The sequence below is a fragment of the Malania oleifera genome, chromosome 12, assembly GCF_029873635.1.
Source record: "Malania oleifera isolate guangnan ecotype guangnan chromosome 12, ASM2987363v1, whole genome shotgun sequence".
Taxonomy (NCBI): Eukaryota; Viridiplantae; Streptophyta; class Magnoliopsida; order Santalales; family Ximeniaceae; genus Malania; species Malania oleifera.
Window position 1 is genome coordinate 38,942,559 of NC_080428.1, and position 20,574 is coordinate 38,963,132.

The 20,574-nt window shown below is 37.0% G+C and overlaps 1 protein-coding gene across 3 annotated transcripts in view; it reads right to left on the reverse strand.

Moving 5' to 3' along the window:
- Positions 1-20,574, reverse strand: part of LOC131145097 (carboxyl-terminal-processing peptidase 1, chloroplastic) — a 51,939-nt gene that overhangs the window by 8,494 nt on the left and 22,871 nt on the right. For 2 of the 3 annotated variants that reach the window (XM_058094173.1, XM_058094175.1), the window contains exons 4-7: positions 15,797-15,901; positions 15,528-15,696; positions 14,603-14,679; positions 4,858-4,902 (exon numbers count right to left, since the gene is read on the reverse strand). In XM_058094173.1, the coding sequence (XP_057950156.1) occupies positions 4,858-4,902; positions 14,603-14,679; positions 15,528-15,696; positions 15,797-15,901 (396 nt within the window). The remainder of the gene's footprint in view (positions 1-4,857; positions 4,903-14,602; positions 14,680-15,527; positions 15,697-15,796; positions 15,902-20,574) is intronic. The other variant, XM_058094174.1, reaches the window with a different exon arrangement.

Sequence of the window (20,574 nt, forward strand, 5' to 3'; positions counted from 1 at the left end):
GCAATGATAGAAAGAGGTGTCACTCACAACTTCATTGCTGACACAGTAGCTCGACGGATTAAAAACCTAAGGGAATGAATTCTAAAGCGTTGACCATAGTAGGTGTTTCTTCGAAGAAAGCATGCCAGATGGGTCCTTCGTCCAAAAGGGTAAACTACTAAACTTCACTGTGGCACCCCTCGATGATTTCAACATAGTATTGGGGATTGATTTTCTTAAGATGACTTCAGCAATTCCGATGCCCACTGCAAACTGCCACTTGATGATGGGGGATGCACCCTATACAGTGCTAGTGGCCCGTAGAGCTATAAATGAAAAGAAGTTGCTCTTAGTTGAAGAAAAGAGAATCTTCATTTTTTATGTTACCAGTAGACCCAGCAGTGAAGAACCTGGGTTAGTGTTCAACTAGAATCAAGGAAGTCCTTGAAGAATTCAAAGATGTCTAACCAAGGTACTACCGCCTCAATGACAAGAAGACCATGAGATTGAACTCCTGCCTAGGGTAAAATTACCTACCAAAGTCCCTTACATATGGCACTAAGGGTGCAATCAGTTCTTTTCGGTTCGGTTTTGGGCAAGACCGATAACCAAACAGCACACCAACGGTTCAGTCTAACCATAGACAGAATTTTTTCAGTTCAATTCAGCTATTTTCGATTATTACAAAGTTTTTTATAATCCTATTGGCTCAACTGAAGGGAGGCCCAAATTATTTTTGTTCAATGCCCAAAAGAAATCAGCTTCAGCAACCAACTTAACCCATCAGCTAAATTGACAGGCCTAGCCAATAACAAATAATTTTATTGCCCAATCGAAATAGGCTTTTGATAGTTAGCCCAGCTAATTAATTAAACTACCAAGTTGGATCCACTGTTGTTGAACACTGGGCTGGAATGCTTCTCAGTGTAGACAAAATCCCTTTTTTACAAGAGGGGGAAGGATCTTTCCTTCTTCCTCCAGTCAATGTGGGACAATTGGTTCCCAACAATACACCCCATGGCCAACTCTTCTCAGTGCTCTCTCTCATTAAATATATATATATTATAAATATTATATCAACCTACCCATAGCCCATTTGATTTGATTACTAAATCATACGCACAAACCTCCATGCATGCACGTACATTGGATCCTTCAGTAGTCATCAGTTCCCACCACCTGCTCAACGTAACTATTAACCAAAGCCAGCGCATTGCTGCAGCACTGCTCCTTGTCCCGCATCGAGAGAATAAACTTGAGGAGGTGTTTTACTTCTCTACAAATGCAGCCAAAGCTACATATTTTCACCATTATTAAAAATTATCTTGTCATGTATTCATGTAAGAACATGTTTGTGTATATATATATATATTGATAAATATCAATTATTTTCATATTATAATTGGCTTTCCGGTTTTTCCGGTTCGTATTCTTGTGAAACTGAAATTGAAACACCGAACTGAAATGTAAACAGTTTCAATTTCGGTCTGATTTTTCAATTTTCGGTAAATTTGTACGCCCCTACTGGCACTGCCTAAACTAGTAAAACTTCGAAGGCAACTAAATGAGTTACTGGAAGCAAGGTTATTCGACCCTATAAGGCACCCTTTGGAGCCCCAGTGCCATTCCAGAATAAATAGCGGAAGTAGGGTTTATTCAACCTTCTAAAGCACCCTTTGGAGCCCTAGTGTTGTTCCAGAAGAAATAGGATGGGAGCCTCCTCTTGTACGTGGACCATCAAGCCTTGAGTAAGGTGACGGTTCGGAATAAGTACCCCATTCCCTTGATTGCAGAACTTTTCAACCAGTTGAGCTCCACTAAATATTTTACCAAGCTGGATTTGAGATCAAGGTACCATCAAGTCCGTGTTGTTAAAGGAGATGAACCAAATAGTTCCATGAATATTTTAATGGGTTGTTGAAAGAATACTTGCAACATTTTATTAACGCTAATCAGAAAAATTGGATTTCACTATTGGATAAAGCAAAATTTTGTTTTAATTCCATAAAATCAGCATCAACTAATAAAAGTCCCTTTGAGATTGTAACAGTTCAACAGCCGACTCTTCCACATACCATCAATGCCCATACAGCAGGAATTGCTCGAAGGCAAACCAATTTACAAAGAATTGGATGCAAAATATTAAAGTAACTCGAGCTCAGTTGGAAAAAGCTTCAAAGCATATGAAGAAATGGGCAGAAAGAGGGAGATGACCACAACAATTTGAAATTGGGGACATCCTGCTAGTCAAAGCACCACTGGAAACATTTTGGTTCCTTCATGGTAAGGACAAAAGACTCTTAAGAAGGTATGAAGGCCTGATCAAGGTTATTTAATATTGATTTTATTATTAAATATTTCAAGTATATTTCCAACAATATATATATATTAACACTATTAAATACAATAAGAAAACAATCAATACCCAAAATTTTGGTAAATTTTGAACATTTTCTATTTTTCTAAAATATTCATGGAACTTATTATTTTTCATAGAAAAAAGAAAAAAGAAGCTTTATTGAGAGAGAGAGAGAGAGAGAGAGAGAGAGAGAGAACAAAAAGTCCTCACTCAAGAAAATTGACCTCACTCAAGGAAATGGAGAAAATAAAACTAAGTCAACTTAATAAAACCCCCCAGTCTCATATGAGCCCTTAAAACAGCCTGCTGTATAAACCCAAAGCGAAGCCAAGTACCATATCCTGTCCCAAAGAAGTCCCATAGACAATCTCTTACCAGCCAAATTCCTCAAAACACAGCAACACCCCCACAACCTTCAAACATCCTTGCCTTTCCGAAAACAAGTAAAAAGAAATAGTCAACAGGTCTTTGAAAACCCACATTTCACCAAGAACCCCAAAACAAGTATTCCACAAGTTCCAAGCAAATGAACAATTAATGCAATGTGATGCATCCCCTGAACTAATTCCACACATGTGACAGTGACACATATCGGAAGAAAGAACTTTGGAAGGCCTCATACTCTGCAGCACATTGTTGGTGTACTCTATTCAGGGGCCAGGGCCACCAGCCAAGCAAGTGCCTTTCTATGAGAACATAGCCTCCAAATACCCTGATAGAGAGGAAAACCCACATCAACCTCTAGATAAGGGAACAAAGATCTACACAAAATAATCCCCTAATGAATCGGAAGATCAAACTCTACCATTACTTCTACTGAAAATATGGCAGCCTCCTCCAGTACAATGAGTAAAGAAGACAGCTCCTCCACCTCTCTATCATTTAAAACCCTTTCCAAAGTGAAAGTCCCAAGAACGAAAACAAAATAAACAAGCAAACAGAGAACTCAAACAGATTCATGAAACTTATAATAATAATAATAAATAATAATAATAATAATAATAATAATATTATGATTATTATTATTATTATTATTACGATTCTTTTCTATTTTTTGGATGGAAAAAGAAATTCATAAAGAGAAAAGAGCGAAAATTACAAATGGCAGAGGATAAGTAATCTCATAAATGCATAAACAACAATAGGAAAAAAAAAAAACAATTAGATGAGAGCCCCTTTCCAATCCCACTAGATATCTAATAACAAAATGCATTGAGAAAAGAAATCCAAGAATGTGCCCAAAAAGAAGCCAAAAAAAAAAAAAGCTTTATACCAAAGAACAAGGGACTTGTCTTATCTTTAAAAAATCCTTGCATTTTCTCAATCCACATCATCCAAAACAAAGTAAAAATCACACATCTCCAAAGACATCATACAAATATTGAGACTGATAGCCTTGAAAGGCCTCCTCACCTACAACAAATAATTGGTATTAAGCCTATTAAGAGCCACAATCCACATAAAAGCCTTGATTTTAAGAGGAGCCTTAGCCATCTAGATAAAATGGTTCAAGGGAAAATAAGGGCATGAACTTGGCAAGGATTGGGAGTGAGAATTTTGTAGAGAAAGAGACAAAAAAATCCGCGAACGAAATCCTTGAATCACTCCCCATTCAAGGAACAAGGATTCCAACACCTTAACAAAATGATTAAATCATCAACCTCTCTCTCATTGATTAAAAAAAATGAAAATCCCAAGAAAGAGAACCCCCCTCAAAAGAATAAAAAGCATTAAATTGGTGCATTACACATGGAAAAAAGTATAAGAAGACAAAGAACCAAAGATTCCAATGAAACCTCATCCACCCAAACCGCCTCACCCAGAACCAAATAAGATTCCCATTCCGAACATGAAAACAGGTAAGGCATTGATAAGAGTATGATCCAACTAAAAACTTTTTAGAACCATGGTTGATTCATTTGCATTGTCTACAGTTAGTTGTTTTTTCAATTATTGCTGTTGCAGGCTCCATAGAAAGTATTGAAATCAGAGAAAAGAGTAAAATTATCAATTAAAAACTCAATAAAGCAGGTGTCTAAGTGCGTTACTTATTACACATGCTGACAATTTACATGGTAACTTGAACCACCAAAAATGGTAGGTTATGTGGTAACTCAAGACATTGTGTACTCAAGGTCTCAAGTTTGATGCTCACTAGCAGCAACTTGCGCATTATTTTGTGTGGGGTAGAGGATGACCCACCAATGATCCAGGTCCAAGCAGGTTTTCGCTGGTTCTGATCAGGTCGCTCAGGTCAATACCTGATCATCAAAAATCCAGTTTTTGGGTGCTAACCATACCAAACTTGTACCCTATTCCAATCACGTCCTGTTGGACCGACTAGTCTGGTCCAGGTTTTAGAAACATGGTTTTATCATCCCTACAACTTTGGACACAACTTTAAAAATTTATTTAAAAACACACGCACATTTGGCTCCCAAGACACAACAAAATGGGAGGAAAAAAATATTGGCAAACAGAATGCGTCACAAATATTAAAATCTTGCATATTCACATACCGTCTCTCCTTTATTCAGAAAGAGCTTTGCAATTTCAATTCCAGCCTGATAATTAAAAAAAAAAAACTCATTTACACAATTTTTAAACAATATGTTAAAACTGAGAACATTATAGATACATTTTTAATCTTTAATTATGCAAGAACACAATTCAAAGAAGAGAAGTAAAGGGACACAACGGATGCATAATTCGAGAAAACACAAAACATCCTACTGTAAACAATCAGAAAAATAGAAACAGCAAATTTTTTTTCCCTGAACACATTTTTCCCTGCTAGTAGCATGCATGTATATTCCTCTAACTATATGAATGTTGCCCATCATCCAGGCGCACGCGTGCATTTCTATGCAAGCATGTGCCTGCAAACATTGAACTGTGCAAGATTACCACTCGACTTAAAAGCTTAAGATCTCAGGTTACCAGCTAACGACACATAAAAGGGGTGTCCCTAGGCCAGAAGGCTCCCCGCTTTGCAAGGATGGTGGAGAGTCGTCAGTGTACGCAGCCTTATCCCTGCTTTTATGCAAAGAGGCTGTTTCCTTGGACTTGAACCCATGACCAACTGGTCACAAAGGAGCAACCTTACCATTGATCCAAGGCCTGCCCTCATGGGATAACAAGTAACAACACATATCAAGCCTTAAAAATTGCCTGGACTTGCAACTCTGATGGATAGGTAAACAAACAGTGAATAGCATCCATTATGGGACTAAGCTAAACTTTTAAACAAGTGATAAACTTGGACAAGAAACAAACCCAGGACTTCCTGGCAACCATAGCCCTGAGGTAATGTTAGATCACACTTAAAAGCTTAGGCAGTTAAGCCATTAGTCTGTGGGATAACAATGTATATTGAGCGAAAGTGAAGCAGGTCCTTTCCAACACCTATTCTCTCTGCAGCTCAAGGAGAATATAGAACAGATCCAATCTTTTAAAAAAATCAAATACCCAAGTTGATGTTATGATTGATGGTTAGGTGAAGAAGTGGTAAGAACAACATTTGAATACTGAAAAAAGAAAATATTTGTGGTTGTTGCAAATCACTAGTCAGATAAAGAATGGGGTTGATCAAAGTTAACATAATAATAATAATCCATTCTAAAAATGGGCCACACATGAGCCCGCAGGATGGGGGAAGAAAACAAAAAGATGAAAGCTGTTGATCTTATAATCCCATGGCACATCAAATACAAGGCACAAGAATATTTGATCATTGTCTTTTCCAAAAAAGGAATGAATAAAAAATTCAGTGGGGTCAGGATTTCAAAGGTGAATCTAGCAGTCAGAACATGGGGGAGGATAAGACAGCCTTCAGCTTTAGCATTCTAGAAGTGTTTCGTTTGGAACAAAGATGTAGTTACTCCACATAGTTCTGTATTAAATATCTTACTACTAACAGAAAATATTGTATGCAGCAGGGGCATTATCAATTCGAGCCACTGAATGCAACTGAAGATGCTGCTTTCTTTTCTTTGAGTGTTCAAGTTAAAAGGTTTATTTGGGTAGAGGTGCTTATTTGGCTAGGTAGTTTATTTGGGTAGAGGTGCTTGTTTGGTTAGGTATTGACAAACAATTCCTTTGTAGGCTGTAGTGGTCATTGCACAGTGGTTAATTGCAGGGGCAGAAGTGATTCAGAGGCACAGCTGTAAGCTAGTTTTTCTTCAGCTGTGATTACAACTGGACACACAGAAATTACAGAATTTTCAGGAACAAAAGTTTAGGGAGGCATGAAATTATATGCAGGTCATGTTTCCACCAGAATTAATGCATTGGGGAGTGTGGTGAAGGTTTTGTCCAAATGGTTTGAAGATTGTTAGGGTAGCATGAAGAGATTTGGGGGGCTGCATGGACCATTTTGTTCGATTTTATGTCGATCATTCTCTGTTCTGATAAATTGTTTATTTACCTAGAGAGGGAAAAAGAATCTTCGATTATTAGACTACAACACACCAAAAGCACCAATGAGAATTACCCCTGCTCCAATTAAGATCACCATGATAATCCCACTTACATATTACGAATGAACAGAAAGAAATTACAGAATTTTAAGGATAACAATTTAGGGAGGTCTGAATTTGTTGAGAGGTCAAAAACGATGTTTCTGCCAGAATTAGTGCGGCATGTAGCTGGGCATACTTTGTTCTATTGATTAAAAGATTTGTTGGGGTAGCATGAAGAGGTTTGGGGTGGGCTGTTATGTTCCTTTTTTATGCTATTCCTTCTCCATTCCAATAAATTGTTAATTTACCAGAAACTATTTATATTAAAAAAAAAAATCATTGATCATTAGAATACAACACAACAAAAGCAGCAAAGAGAATTACCCAGTCCTCCAATTAAGATCACCATGTAAATCCCATTTGGATCACCAAATGCTTCTAGTTGTTTACAAACGATACAACCCATAGTTGTTAGAATCTTATCATTTGCAATTCAAGTTGTACAACTTGAATTAGTTCTGTTACTGTTTATTTTGGTTATTTAGCATTACTAATATGTACTATTGTTATGTTAGTAAGCATGAGTTAGTTGGAATATTATGGTCACTTGACGTATATTATAAGTAATTAAAAGAAGAGACCTATCATTGTGATTAGGTCTTCCTTTTTACCCAAAACTTCAACATGGTATTAGAGCAAGATCCACCTAAACCCTTAAGTGCATGGCTGCCGCCAGATCAAACCCTAAACCAAATCATTCCACCCAAGCCCGCCACTATAAGAGGATCAACTGCACCATTAAAATCAGAATGGCCTTGCAGGGTGGGCCCCTGTGGTTGCAAGCTGCCATAGCTTATGGAGAGCAATGGAAGGTGGCCCAGAGGAGAGAACAGTAAGGATAATAAGCACTCTGTGGCAGTAGCAACACGCAAGTGCTTGGTAGGCCATCAGCACAGCAAACTAGGCAGGCACTAGACGAAAGGGTGCACACTAAGCAAGTGGCTGGAAAATTTCCTTGAGGTTTCTGCCTTTTCAGAATCTCAAGAACCCCTTCAGATTCTGCAAAACCAACCCCATAACTAGGCACAGAACCTTCCAATCTACAGAGTTGTGAAATTTCATTGCTAGAGGAAGTCGTACGTGCCCCCATGCACCGGCCAACAGCCGGCAGCTCCAACCCCACGCACCAGGGTGTGGGAGGTTCCTCCGACCTCTTTTTGCTCCAATTTCCTCCAAAATGTCTTAAATACTTCTATATACTATAATATCAATTTGTTGGTCATATATTTTGTTCAAATATCCAACCTTTTCCGATCATTCACTTGTGGCACTTTGTTAATGGTTGTTTGGTATCATTAGGGTCATCAGTTAGCCTCTTGGGGTTGTGCAGTGTCCGTGTGTTAGCTTCTTGGGGCTGTGGCAGTGTTCTGTTTGTTTGTGACTTGTTTGTGGTTGTTTCAGTTGTTCACCTTGTTTACAGTTGTTCCGGTTGTTCTGGCAATTAACGTTGCGTTTTGTTGGTTTCATTTGTGAGTGTGGGGATGGAGTCCATGAATCCAAAAGTATGTTCCTTTCATCGTTGACACAGATAACAGAACAACTGAAAAGTTGGATGGAAAGAAATATGTGCATTGGAACTCAATGGAACCCCAGATTGCACATATCTGCTTGCAACTACTTTGTATGCAAGGAGATTTTGGATTATGCTAAACTCTTAGATTTAAGTAGCATTACACATATGTACAATCTATCCCAAGAGTCCTTTCATTTATTCGAGGGAGATAGGAGTGCCACAGAGTAATTTGCATAGATGAAGCGCATCCATGAGGAACTTAATATCATGCGACCCATAACCACCAATGCTTAGGAGATAGCAAAGGGAGCACCTGACAGTTCTTCCTGTCCTAGCAATTTTGGAACCCGAGTTTGAGAAAATCCTGTTCCAGGTCCTTCATAGCGCAGAGTTTCCATCCTTTGCTAATGTTTATTCTCATGCCCTCATGCTTCCTCTAACACACATTCCTCAACCCCTGCAGCTCGTGTTTCAACCCCTCGCTTTGAGAAGGCTGCTTTCATCACACAAGGTGATTTTGGTTTTCAACCAAGTAGTCATAGAATTTTTCAGGGTGGTTAACTTGTCATGGGTAAAGGATGGATGTGGTAGAGCAACCCCTCTCAAGTGTACTCATTGCGGATAAGGAGGTCATATGATTGAACAGTATTTGGATCTTCATAGTAAACCGCCACACATCCCTAATGCAATCTTTTTCACACTAGTCCTTGGATCATAGATTCAACCGCTACTGATCATATGAAAAATATAAGTATTTTCTTTCCCGATCACCAAAATTCTTAAAGCTTACTTCGTGCTATCCTTGCTAATGAGTCTACTAGTTCTGTTACGGGAATAAGGATAGTAAACCCCACTTTCTCTGTTTTATTTCTTCTGTTTTTTATGTTTCAAGTTTCCCTTCAATCTTATGTCAGTTAGCAAGATTACAAAATCATGAATTGTTCATTCACATTCTTTCTTAATTCTATTGTCATTCAAGATTTGAACAGGGAAGATGATTGGCGAAGGTTGTGAAGGTGCTCGACTTTGCCATTTGGAGTTATTATCCCCTTCTATTGCACTGCTGCTGCTACACCACTCCAAATCCATTCTCACCTTGGTCATCCTTCATTTGAAAAAGTTAGGAAAAATTAGTTCCCACTTTAAGTTCAGTGTCTAGTCTTTGAGTGAATCTTGTCACCTTGTCAAAAAGCATTATCATGTTCCATGTGCTTCCTAAGTCAATAAACGAGTAGCAAGGCCTTTCATGTTGGTCCATTCTAATGTTTGGGCTCCTAGTTGGGTTTCCAATATTTCATAACTTTTGTTGATGATTATGAAAGGATGACTTGGCTTTATTTAATTAAAGATTGGTTTGAGCTATTTCATATCTTTGTGCCTTTTTTTCTGAAACAAAGACTAATTTGATTGCATATTCGGATACTTCATTGTGAGAATGCTAAGGAGTACTACAATGGCCAGTCCACTACTAATGAATCTGTCTGGTATAGTCCACCAATTATCCAATACCCACACTCCACAACAAAATGGGATTGCAAAAAGGGAAAATAGACATGTCTTCGATGTCACTAGTACCTTACTTTATCTTTTTATTGTTTTGAAGTGATGTTGTACTCACTGCCTGCTCTCTTATCACAAAATGCCACTCTATGCTTGGTGGTAAAATTTCCTGCCTTGTTCTCTTCACAAATGCTCCTTTGTTCTCTTTACCTCCTTGTATATTCGAGTGTGTGTCCTTTGTTCAACAACCCCCGACATGGATAAGTTGGACCCTCATGCAATAAAATATAATTTTTTTGGGCTACTCATGCATTCAAAAGAGATATCATTGTTATAGTCCTACTCTGCATCATTTTTTGTGTATGTCAAAATCATACCTTCTTTGAATCTACACCATACTATTTTGAGTCCTGAGGTGCTTCTAACTTCAATGAGTCCCTTCCACTGCCTAATCTTCCTGATTCTAGCTTATTATCTCTACCAAATCATCCACCTGCACTTTCATGTAGTTTGAGTCCATCTCGTCTCCTCGATTATCCTAATTTGCAAGTGTATACACAACGGTGGCTCAAGGGAGGAGAGTCCCCTCCAACTTCTATTGCTACACCTCTAGTTTCCTAGTCCAATAATCCCATTTTCCATGATGCTGATCCTCCCATTGCTATTCAAAAGGCTAAATGCATTTCTACACAGCATCCAATCTCTAACTTTGTTCGCTATGATTTCTTGTCACTCATATTATTGTTTTGTTAGTATCTATCTTTTGTTTCTATTCTTATATCTGTTTTTTGAAGTCTTAGCCTTATCCTAGATAGAGTACTGCAATGGTTAAAGAGATGAGTGCTATAGGATAATGATACTTGGTAATTGGCATATCTTCCTCCTAATAAGTGTGGGTGTATGTCGTAGAGTATACCATGAAAACCTATCCTAATGGTTTTGTGGCTCGTTTGAAGGCCCACCTTACTAAAGGATATGCTCAAGTGTATCATTTGGATTATTTAAACACATTCTCCCGTCACCAAACGTTTGCTCATCTCCTTAGCCACAATGTGTCACTGGCCTATGCATCAGTGTAATAGGAACAACGCCTTCCTACATAGTGATCTTCATGAGGAGGTCTATATGGAGCAGCCACCTGGGTATGTTGTTCAGGGGGTGTAAGGCTAAATGTGTTGGCTCAAGAAATCATTTCATGGCCTAAAGCATTCTCCCAACGCATAGTTTGCTCGTTTCATTGTTGTTGTGCTTTAGTTTGGCCTCCAATTGTGTGTAGTAAATCACTATGTAGTTTATCTATCATACTCCATATGATAGGAGCTTATTGTGTATGTGGATGATATTGTGCTCACTGGGGATGATGTTCAAGGTATCCAAGGCCCAAAGCATTTTCAACAAATTAAGTTTCAAACCAAAGACTTGGGACCAATGAAATAGTTCTAGAGTATAGAAGTATCCACATCTTATATGGGAACTATTTTGTCACAAAGGAAGAACTTCTAGATGAGGCTAGGCTAATGGGATCCAAACCTATTAATACACCCATGGATCTTATGTTATTGCCAAATATGGGTCTATTGCCAGACCCGGCCTATACCAGAGACTAGTTAGAAAGTTGAATTATCTTGCTTATTCTTATATCACAATTGGGATCACTATATTTAGGGGTATATAGAGGTCTCTCATTTCACAATTGGGGTCACCTTATATTCAGTGAATATAGATGCATATTGGGCTAGATCACCTTCCAGAAAACCCACAACCACATACTATATTTTTGTTAGTGGTAACTTGGTTTCCTAGAAGAATAAGAAACAAACTATGGTGGCCAAGTCAAGTGATGAGTCTTAAGTATAGCGTCATAGCTCACACTACATGTGAACCTCTTTAGTTAAAGAACATGTTGGAAGAACTTGGTTTTCTACATTCTTGGTCTAAGGAGTGGATGTGTCATATCGAGTTAGTATTCATATTGCCTACAACCCAATCTTCTTTGAGCAGACAAAACATATTGAAGTTGATTGTCATTTTCTTCTGGAGAAACTTGTACAAAGCACATTACAACTACTGTAAAGTTTAAATTCCAACTTGTTGATTTACGAATTAAAGCCTAGCAGAGTGCTAAAGTTAAATTCATTTGTAACAGCATAGGAGCATATGACATCTATGCTCCAGCTTGAGAAGAAGTGTTACCAGCTATTTTGGTCATTTAGCATTATATTATGTGTCGTTATTATGTTCATAAGCAGGAGTTTGTGGGGTACAATGGTCATTGTTATGTGTTTGATATATTTTATAAATAGAGTGGGAGAGACCTATCGTTGTGCTTAGATCTTCCAATTTAACCAATTCTTCAACAAGTTCCACACCAAGTCAATTCAAATCTTTCTAAAGAACCAAAAACAACCAAATTGTTGCTGAATCTATCGATTCAACACCTAAATCTAACAAATCAACATGAATCGGTCATTCCACACAATTGTGGACATATCATATCTATCAAGACTCAATTGGTTTTAAAACCCAAAAAACACCGTCTTTTATTGCTATTTTTACGCGATTGCCTTCCATTCATTCTCTATGTCAGTTATATGCTGAGAAAAAGGAGAAAATAAAACTTTTTACTTTATGGCTCTTATGTTGCCTTCACAAAACATTCTACACTCTTGGAATCGTATAGTGTTTTTCCATTGAGAACAAGGGGCAAAACACTGATTGGTTAAGTGGGTATACTCACGTTCCGCTGTAAGATTTAAAGGTTGGTTCTTTTAGTAATTTGTACAATTATTTATTAGTTTCGTTTAAATTACTTTTATCTTTGTAATTAGAGAAAGCATATGCATGAACAGCCTCTACATAAAAGTAGGGGTAAGGCTGCGTACATTGTGACGACCCTCCCCTTACCCTCGCAAAGCTGGGAGCCCTATGGCCCGGGAACGCCCTTAAAGCATATGCATGAAATATGAATTTTTGAATGTTGATAAACACCAAAATTTCAGTTTTTTATTATTGCTTCATGATTCCTTCCCTTTAAAAACATAATTTCAGTTTTTTATTGATTATTCTTGACTCCTCCCCTTACTCTTTATTGTTTGTGAAAAAAATAATAATACAGCCATACACATGAAATATGATTTTTTAATGTTAAAATTTAATGCATTTTACTATTTTCTTTGCTGTAGCTATATTATTATATACATGTCATTTTTAACTCGATTTTCGAAATTTGTTCCAAATCTTGCAATTGTTCAATTCTCAATTCTAGATTACTGGAAATGGGATTCTGATTCACAATTTGAATCATGATTTGGCAACTATGTATTAATGCACAAAAGAAAACCCATGGTATGGTATTGTTATTCAAGAGGCAAACTCTCCAGTAATTAGCATTTATTTCAAGCCACATAATGGGTTCACTTGACATTGATGAAAAAATGGCACAATCCCCTGCGGTAACCAATAACAAACTGAAGGAAATCACCTCCCACATTTTACAGGATGATTTCATGCGGAACGTGGACCAATCATTATCATTCACCCAAAAAAAAAATAAAAGGAATTGTAAAGATCACATGTTCAGGGGCTATTTGGTAATGATGCAGATAGAGTTGGATCGGTTACATCCAGAGATGCTTATCATGGAATTATGTTCAGTTTTATTTGCAACTTTAGCTTTTACGAGTCTGTCCTAGTTTCTAAAAAAAATTTTCTTCATTTTACCAAAAAATCTAACTGCAAGGAGCCTTAATAAACAGGTCTATTATTTCATAATATCAATGAACATGCTTGCAGCACAGAGACCACCGTCCACTTTTGGTGAAGAATTATCAGCATACACTGCATTTAGTTGATGGCATGAGCCACATCTGAGACACTATTGGGCTACCCTAGGACATATTTCTCTCACCTCTTTCTATAAACTCTAGTGCACATCTTTCTTTCTTTATTTTCGCTCCAGCCAGAAAGCCCTTTATAGCAATGTCCTCTTATTGTCCCTCCTATTTACACTATAAACCTCCTGAACCTAATTTCAATTCCATGTATTTAAGTCTAAGTAGCCTGATTCTCCAATATTAGGTCATCCTGCATTGGCAATCAGCACCTTAACCCCCCCCCCCCCCCCCTCTCTCAAGGAAGGGATATTTGTGAAGAAAGGTGTATGGTTTTGCAGGTAGAGGCTCAAATCAGAAATTGATCCACTAATATTCATTGATTCGCACGCTATGATTTAACCAACCAGAAAACAACAAAGTAGAAAACCCAAAAAAGAAAAATCAGGAAATGAAGGACTAAGTTATTGAACATAGATACATACATACATATATGTATATTTACACACACTAGCTGTGGACAGTGGGAACATAAACTCACTTCTTTTAGTGAAGAGTGGAAGTCATGGAGATAATAGGGAGTTTATAGAGACCTATTACAAATTTAAAATTAAAATTATTTTGTTATAATACTTGTGTATGCATGATTTATAAATGTTGGAATTAGATTGAGAGCATTTTAGGAATAACAACAACAACAACAAGCCTTAAATCCCACAAGGTGGGATCAGCTACAGGAATCCTTTTCCGCCAATTCACACAATCAAGGGCATTTTCATCGGTGAGCTCAAGAGCATTTTATGAATAATGAGGAGAAAAATGTTGATTGAAAACTGCTTCCTCTACCCAAGAGAGGGAGAGAGAGAGAGCAAGAAAGCCAAAGTAGACGTAGTGAAGTAACCTGAACTAGTCCCCCGAGATTATCTCTGAGATCCAAAATGAAATATGAGACACCCAAGTCCTGAAGCCGCTTCATTGCTGCAACAGTCATTATTTCTCGCCATTTTAATCACAAGATCAATAATAATTGGAAAAAATTTGGGTAAAAACCACAGAAAATAGTAATAATAGTAATGATAATAACAATAAAGAGAGAAACCTACTGCAATCACTACAATGTAGGAACTTGCATGAAACCATAAGGAAACAAGTAATCCAAGCTAACAACTTGTAGAAATGAAACACCAACTAAAACAAACTTGCTCAGAAAAAATAAATAATAAAACTTGTAGAACAAACTTAACTAACTTGTAGAACAAACTTAACTAAGTAGGAACTTCAAAAAACCAGTTGCTTGTTGGATTCATTAGTGTCTCTAAAACTTTGAGGAAGAAAACTAATAATCCATAAGAAGTTCAAGTACTTGATTGAATTTGCATTCTTAAGCATTACAGTTTTCAATTCTATGTTATTCACAACTTTGGCAGAGCTTTGTTTTCAGTTTTGTTTCTTGTTACTTCTTCTTCAAAAGATCAGTATAACTCCAGCTATGATAATTTAAAACATGGAATCAGAGCAATATCATAAATATTAAGAGGAATAATTTTAAAATTTTAAAAATGTAAGAAAATATTGACAAAGATCCTGGAATGCTGCAAAATTACATAGTTATTCAAATTCAATCCATGAACATTGCAACTTATACATAACCAAATTCTGACAAACAGTTCAAATACTTCAGATAATAAATTTCCCTAAAAGTCCAAAAAGACCTCTGCATTTTAGAACATGACAAACTTCAAAATGCTAGTGTTTTTGTTCACCGTCAAATAAAGCATGGGGAATACAAACATGTTCTAAAACTTCTATTAAATAAGAACATATACCAATGACCAAATCTTTTCTAGCCAATGCATTGAACTCTTTAAGGCGTATATAACCAATAGAAATTGAACCATTTTCAACTTGTTCCAACCGATAAAAAACTGGGGTTCGAGCAGTTAGTTGCCTCTGCACTTCAATGGATTGAATAGGTCCACACTTCCCATGCTTGACCTAAAATCATCAACATTTAATTTGGACAGTCATTTAAAATGCCACATAGAAGAGCTTCACAAATTAAAAATTAAATTATCAGATAATTTCAGAATCAAACCTTAATGGCCACAGATGTTTCATTTGGTCCTTGTAACAAGGATGATACTTCAAATGCTGACTTCCCCTTAACATCAACTCCATTAACAGATAAGATTTCATCCCCCTACCAAAAGAAGACAAAATGCAAGAAACATATTTTCCAAACTCTACCATGTAATTACAATAAATCAAGAAAGATATATCATCGGCTCCAGGTACACCAAATAGAGCCAAACTACAGATGAGAATAAATAATCACCCATTCAAAATCAAGCAATAAATATTACCAGTATTTCAAGGTGAAAATGTGATACTAATGATTGTCATTGAGCAGTATTGCAGTAAAAGAGCCAGAAATAAAATCTTTACGACAATGTGCACTTAGTGATGGGCAAAATTTGAACCAAATTACTTTTTTTTTTAATGTTCCAGTTGGTTATGTATCTATGACTTAAATGTGGAAATGACTTTTAATTTTACCTCAGTCATATTGACCCCACAATTTACATCAACCAGATCCAGACAACTAGGCCAACTTCATCGAGTGGAAAGAGAAATCTCTATAAGGAATTCACTACACACGCACAATAACAAAAGAAATTTATTTGGTAAGAGAAGGAAGAAATGCAATTGGCGAAAACAAGAAATCCTCAATAAAAAAAGTCAAAATTAAAAATGAGGAAAAACCCCAGCAATAAAAAATAAAAAAGCCCCATTTCAAGTTGTTGAATAATTGGGTCAAATGGAAGACCTGACCTCAATGATGGATTTCTCTCTCTTATTTGTAATGTATGTCAAGTACAAAATCAATGACCATAATACCCTTACTAACTCATACTTGCTAACATAACTTCAACACATACTAATAATACTAAATGACCAAATATCCATTAAAACTCCCCCTCGAGCTGGAAAATATTTATCATATCCTCCTAACTTGTAACAAGTGAATTTCACATGAGCAACCCTCAAAGCTTTAGTGAACAAATCAGCAAGCTTACAATTAGAGACTTCACATGAGTGGTTGTAATAAGCTAAGTGGCAATCAACTTCAATGTGCTTTGTCTGCTCATGGAAGACCAAGTTAGAGGCAATATGAATAGCAACTTGATTATCAAACATCAACTCCATAGGCTGAAAATGAGGAAAACCTCGTTCTTCCAACATGTTTTTCAACCAAACAAGTTCATCTGTTTGACCTAGTCATCACAATTTATTTCTTACTCTTCCAAGAAACCAAACTCAGGTGAGATAGCACTGAATTGACCAAACCAAGCTCTCAAAAGCTGTTTTAAACCATATAATGATTTATTGAGACGACACACTAAGTCTGACTCCCCCTAAGTAACAAACCAAGTGGTTGTTTGATATAGATCTCCTCCTGAAGATCACCATGTAGGAAAGCATTCACATCTAACTGATGTAGAGACCAATAATAAGTAGTGGCTAAGGAGATGAACAAACGTACTGAAGCAAGTTTAGCGACTAGAGAGAATGTGTCTAAATAATCCAAACAATACACTTGAGCATATCCCTAAGCAACAAGGCAAGCCTTCAATCAAGCCATAGAACCATCTAGATTAACCTTCACAGTATACACCTAACAAAAACCATCCATAGACTTATCAAGAGGTAGAGATACCAACTCCCAAGTATCACTATCATGTAGTGCATGCATTCTTCAATCATTGCATTCCTCTAGCCAGAATGGGACAAGGCTTCAGAAATAGATTTTGGAAGAGCAACAGAAGACAAAGTACTAACAAAACAATAATATAAGGGTGACAAGAAATCATAATAAACAAAATTAGAGACTGGGTGTTGCATATAAATACATTTGCCTTTTTGAACAGCAATGGGAGAATCAACATCCTGGGAGATAGGATCATCTAACGAGGGAACTAAAGGCGTAGAAGTGGAAGCTAAAGGAAGCTCTCCTCCCTTGAATCGCCATTTGTACACCTGCAAATTGGGATGATCCAAGCGACAAGAAGGACCCAATTGCATGAAGGTGTAGGAGGATTGGGTATATTAGGTCAGGATCTGGAATGCAAGGCAAAGGAAGGGACTCATTAAGATCAATAGAACTCAAGGAATTAGTGTAGAATGGTGTAGAAGGGCTATAACATCTATATCCCTTTTGAGTATAGGGATACCCCAAAAAAATACATTTGATAGCATGATGATTCAACTTATCCACTCGTGGAGTTAAGTGATGGACAAAAGACACACAACCGGATGTACAAGGAGGAAAAAAGAGCAAAATAGCCTTAGAAAAGATAACTGAATATGGAACTTTACCACCAAGGATAGAGAAAGGAATTTTATTAATGAAAGAGCAAGTAGTGAGCATCGTATCATTTCAAAAAACTTTGAGGACACTCATTTGATACAATAGGGTACAAGTGACTTCGAGAATATATCTGTTTTTCCATTTTGCAACTCCATTTTGTTGTGGAGTGTGGACACAAGATGACTGATGGATCATACTAGGACTAGTCATATAGTTATTGAATTGGGTATGAAGTACTCCATAGCATTATAACTACGAAGGATCTTGACCAAAATTTCAAATTAAATCTTTATTTGAGAGAAAAAGGCATGAAAGATACTAAACAATTCAAAAAGATCTTTCATTAAATACAACCAAGTTATCCTGGAGCGATAAATGTAACAAAGTACCGAAACCCCAATTTCAACGTGACAAGACTAAGACCCCAAACATCAAAATGAATAAGCATGAAAGGACTATCTGCCCATTTATTGACCTTGGAAGCTAAGGGAACATGATGATGTTTTCCTAGATGACAAATTTCACTCTCAAGACTAGGCACAAAACTCAAGGTAGGAACTAGATGTTTCAATTTGTCCAAGGACAGATGACCAAGGCGATAATGGATTTGAAGTGGTATAGCAACAGTTGTGCAAGCAGTGCTAGAAGAGAGCGACTCAAACAAGTAAAGTCCACAAGCCTCACATCATATGCCAATTGTCTTCCTCATCTTCAGATCCTGAATAACCACAAAATCAAGAAATAAGGTTACAAAACAATTTATTGCCTTTGTAAGCTTACTAACTGACATGCGATTGAAAAGAGAATTAGGAATGTACAAACAAAAGAAAGAGAGATGGAAGGTGTAGGATTAAACAAAAGAAAGAGAGATGGAAGGAGTAGGATTTACTGTTCCTATCCCCTTAATTGTAGTGGTGGACCCATCAATAAGGGTAACTTGAAGAAGATTTTTAGGATGCTAAAGGGCAAGAAAGAAGTTGGTTACACCTGATTCGATAATCCAAGTACTAGTAGGAGAGATATCAAATGACATGCAAACTGTAGGATTACCCTTCTGAGCAAAAGATGCAATGTGATGAGAAGCTTGTTAAGATGCTTGATATTGTAGGAACGTTGAATACTCTTCCTTTGAGTTGTTCACCTGAACAAATGCCTAACGGTGGAAACACACTTTTGGGATTTGAGGACGTCATCCCAACACACACAACCTCGATACAGCAGCAAATCAAAAATACACAGCTAACAAAATGCTCTTGGGATTCCAAAAAAAGTCAACTTCTAAGCTAATTGAAACAACCACAAGTGAACTTCCGAACCAAGAAAGCAAATCAATGTATAAACGAGTATAAACACTTTGATTCAACCATAAACAAGTCACCAACAACTGGACATAGCACTGCCACAGCCCCACAAATCAATGTATAAACGCTGCCACTGTTCCAAGAGACTCGCCAACGAACTTTACTAATACCCAACAACAACATAAGATTGCCACAAGTACATGGTTGAAAAAGGGTGGATTTTTTAACCAAAAAAAAACATGTTTGATAGCTTGATATTATGGTCTATGGAAGGAATCAGAACATTTTAGAAGAAAAAAGCAGAAATAATCAGCTGAAAACTCTCTCACATGTCGGCGTGTGGGATCAGGAGTACTGGCAATCGATCGGCACATAGGGGTACATAAGGGGGTTTCTGCCGATGGGATTCTGCAATGTTATAGTTCAGAGAGTCCTATCTTTGGCTATGTGGTTGGTTTTGTAAAATATTGAGGAGTTGTGGTGGTTTTAAGAAGGACAGCGATAGGAGGGTGTTTTCCAGCAATGGCTGATTTTGGTTTGGTGGTTGAGTTTAGGTTGGATCATACTCTATTGTCGTGTTGAATAGTTGGGAAAATAGAATACCTACCTCAACGATAGGTCTCTCCCTCTATTTATAATTAATGTCAAGTACAATACCAATGAAAATAATACCCTTACTAACTCACACTTATTAACATAACTCTAACATATACTTATAATACTAGATGACCAAATAACCATCAAAACAACCCATTCCCTTCACAATTCACACAACATTTTAAATTTTCTAATTCTAACCAAAAATTCTTTCCTCTTGTAGCCCACAACGGAAATCCTATCTTATCTAAAAGTTCTTGACCTGCAACATCCTTTTCGCTAACCTTAACTCAAGAACTAGGCATATGCAAATACCATCTACTTGAATCCCAATTGTCATATTGACAACCTAACCATTATATAACTCTTTAGCATATCCCTCACTCAAAAATTGAAATCCCTCCTAATCCCACTATAGGAATCTCAAACAAGTGGGAATGATCCACAGATTTTGAGCGAGCATTTGGTTCGTGGCATCTTTCAAAATTCCTAAGAATATGATGCCCATGGCATCTCATTTCCATGTTTTTTGGAGCATGGAAATCTACCATGGTGGGAACCAAGGTTTTAAATTTCGATTTCGACTCAAATTTTGAAGCTCTTAAA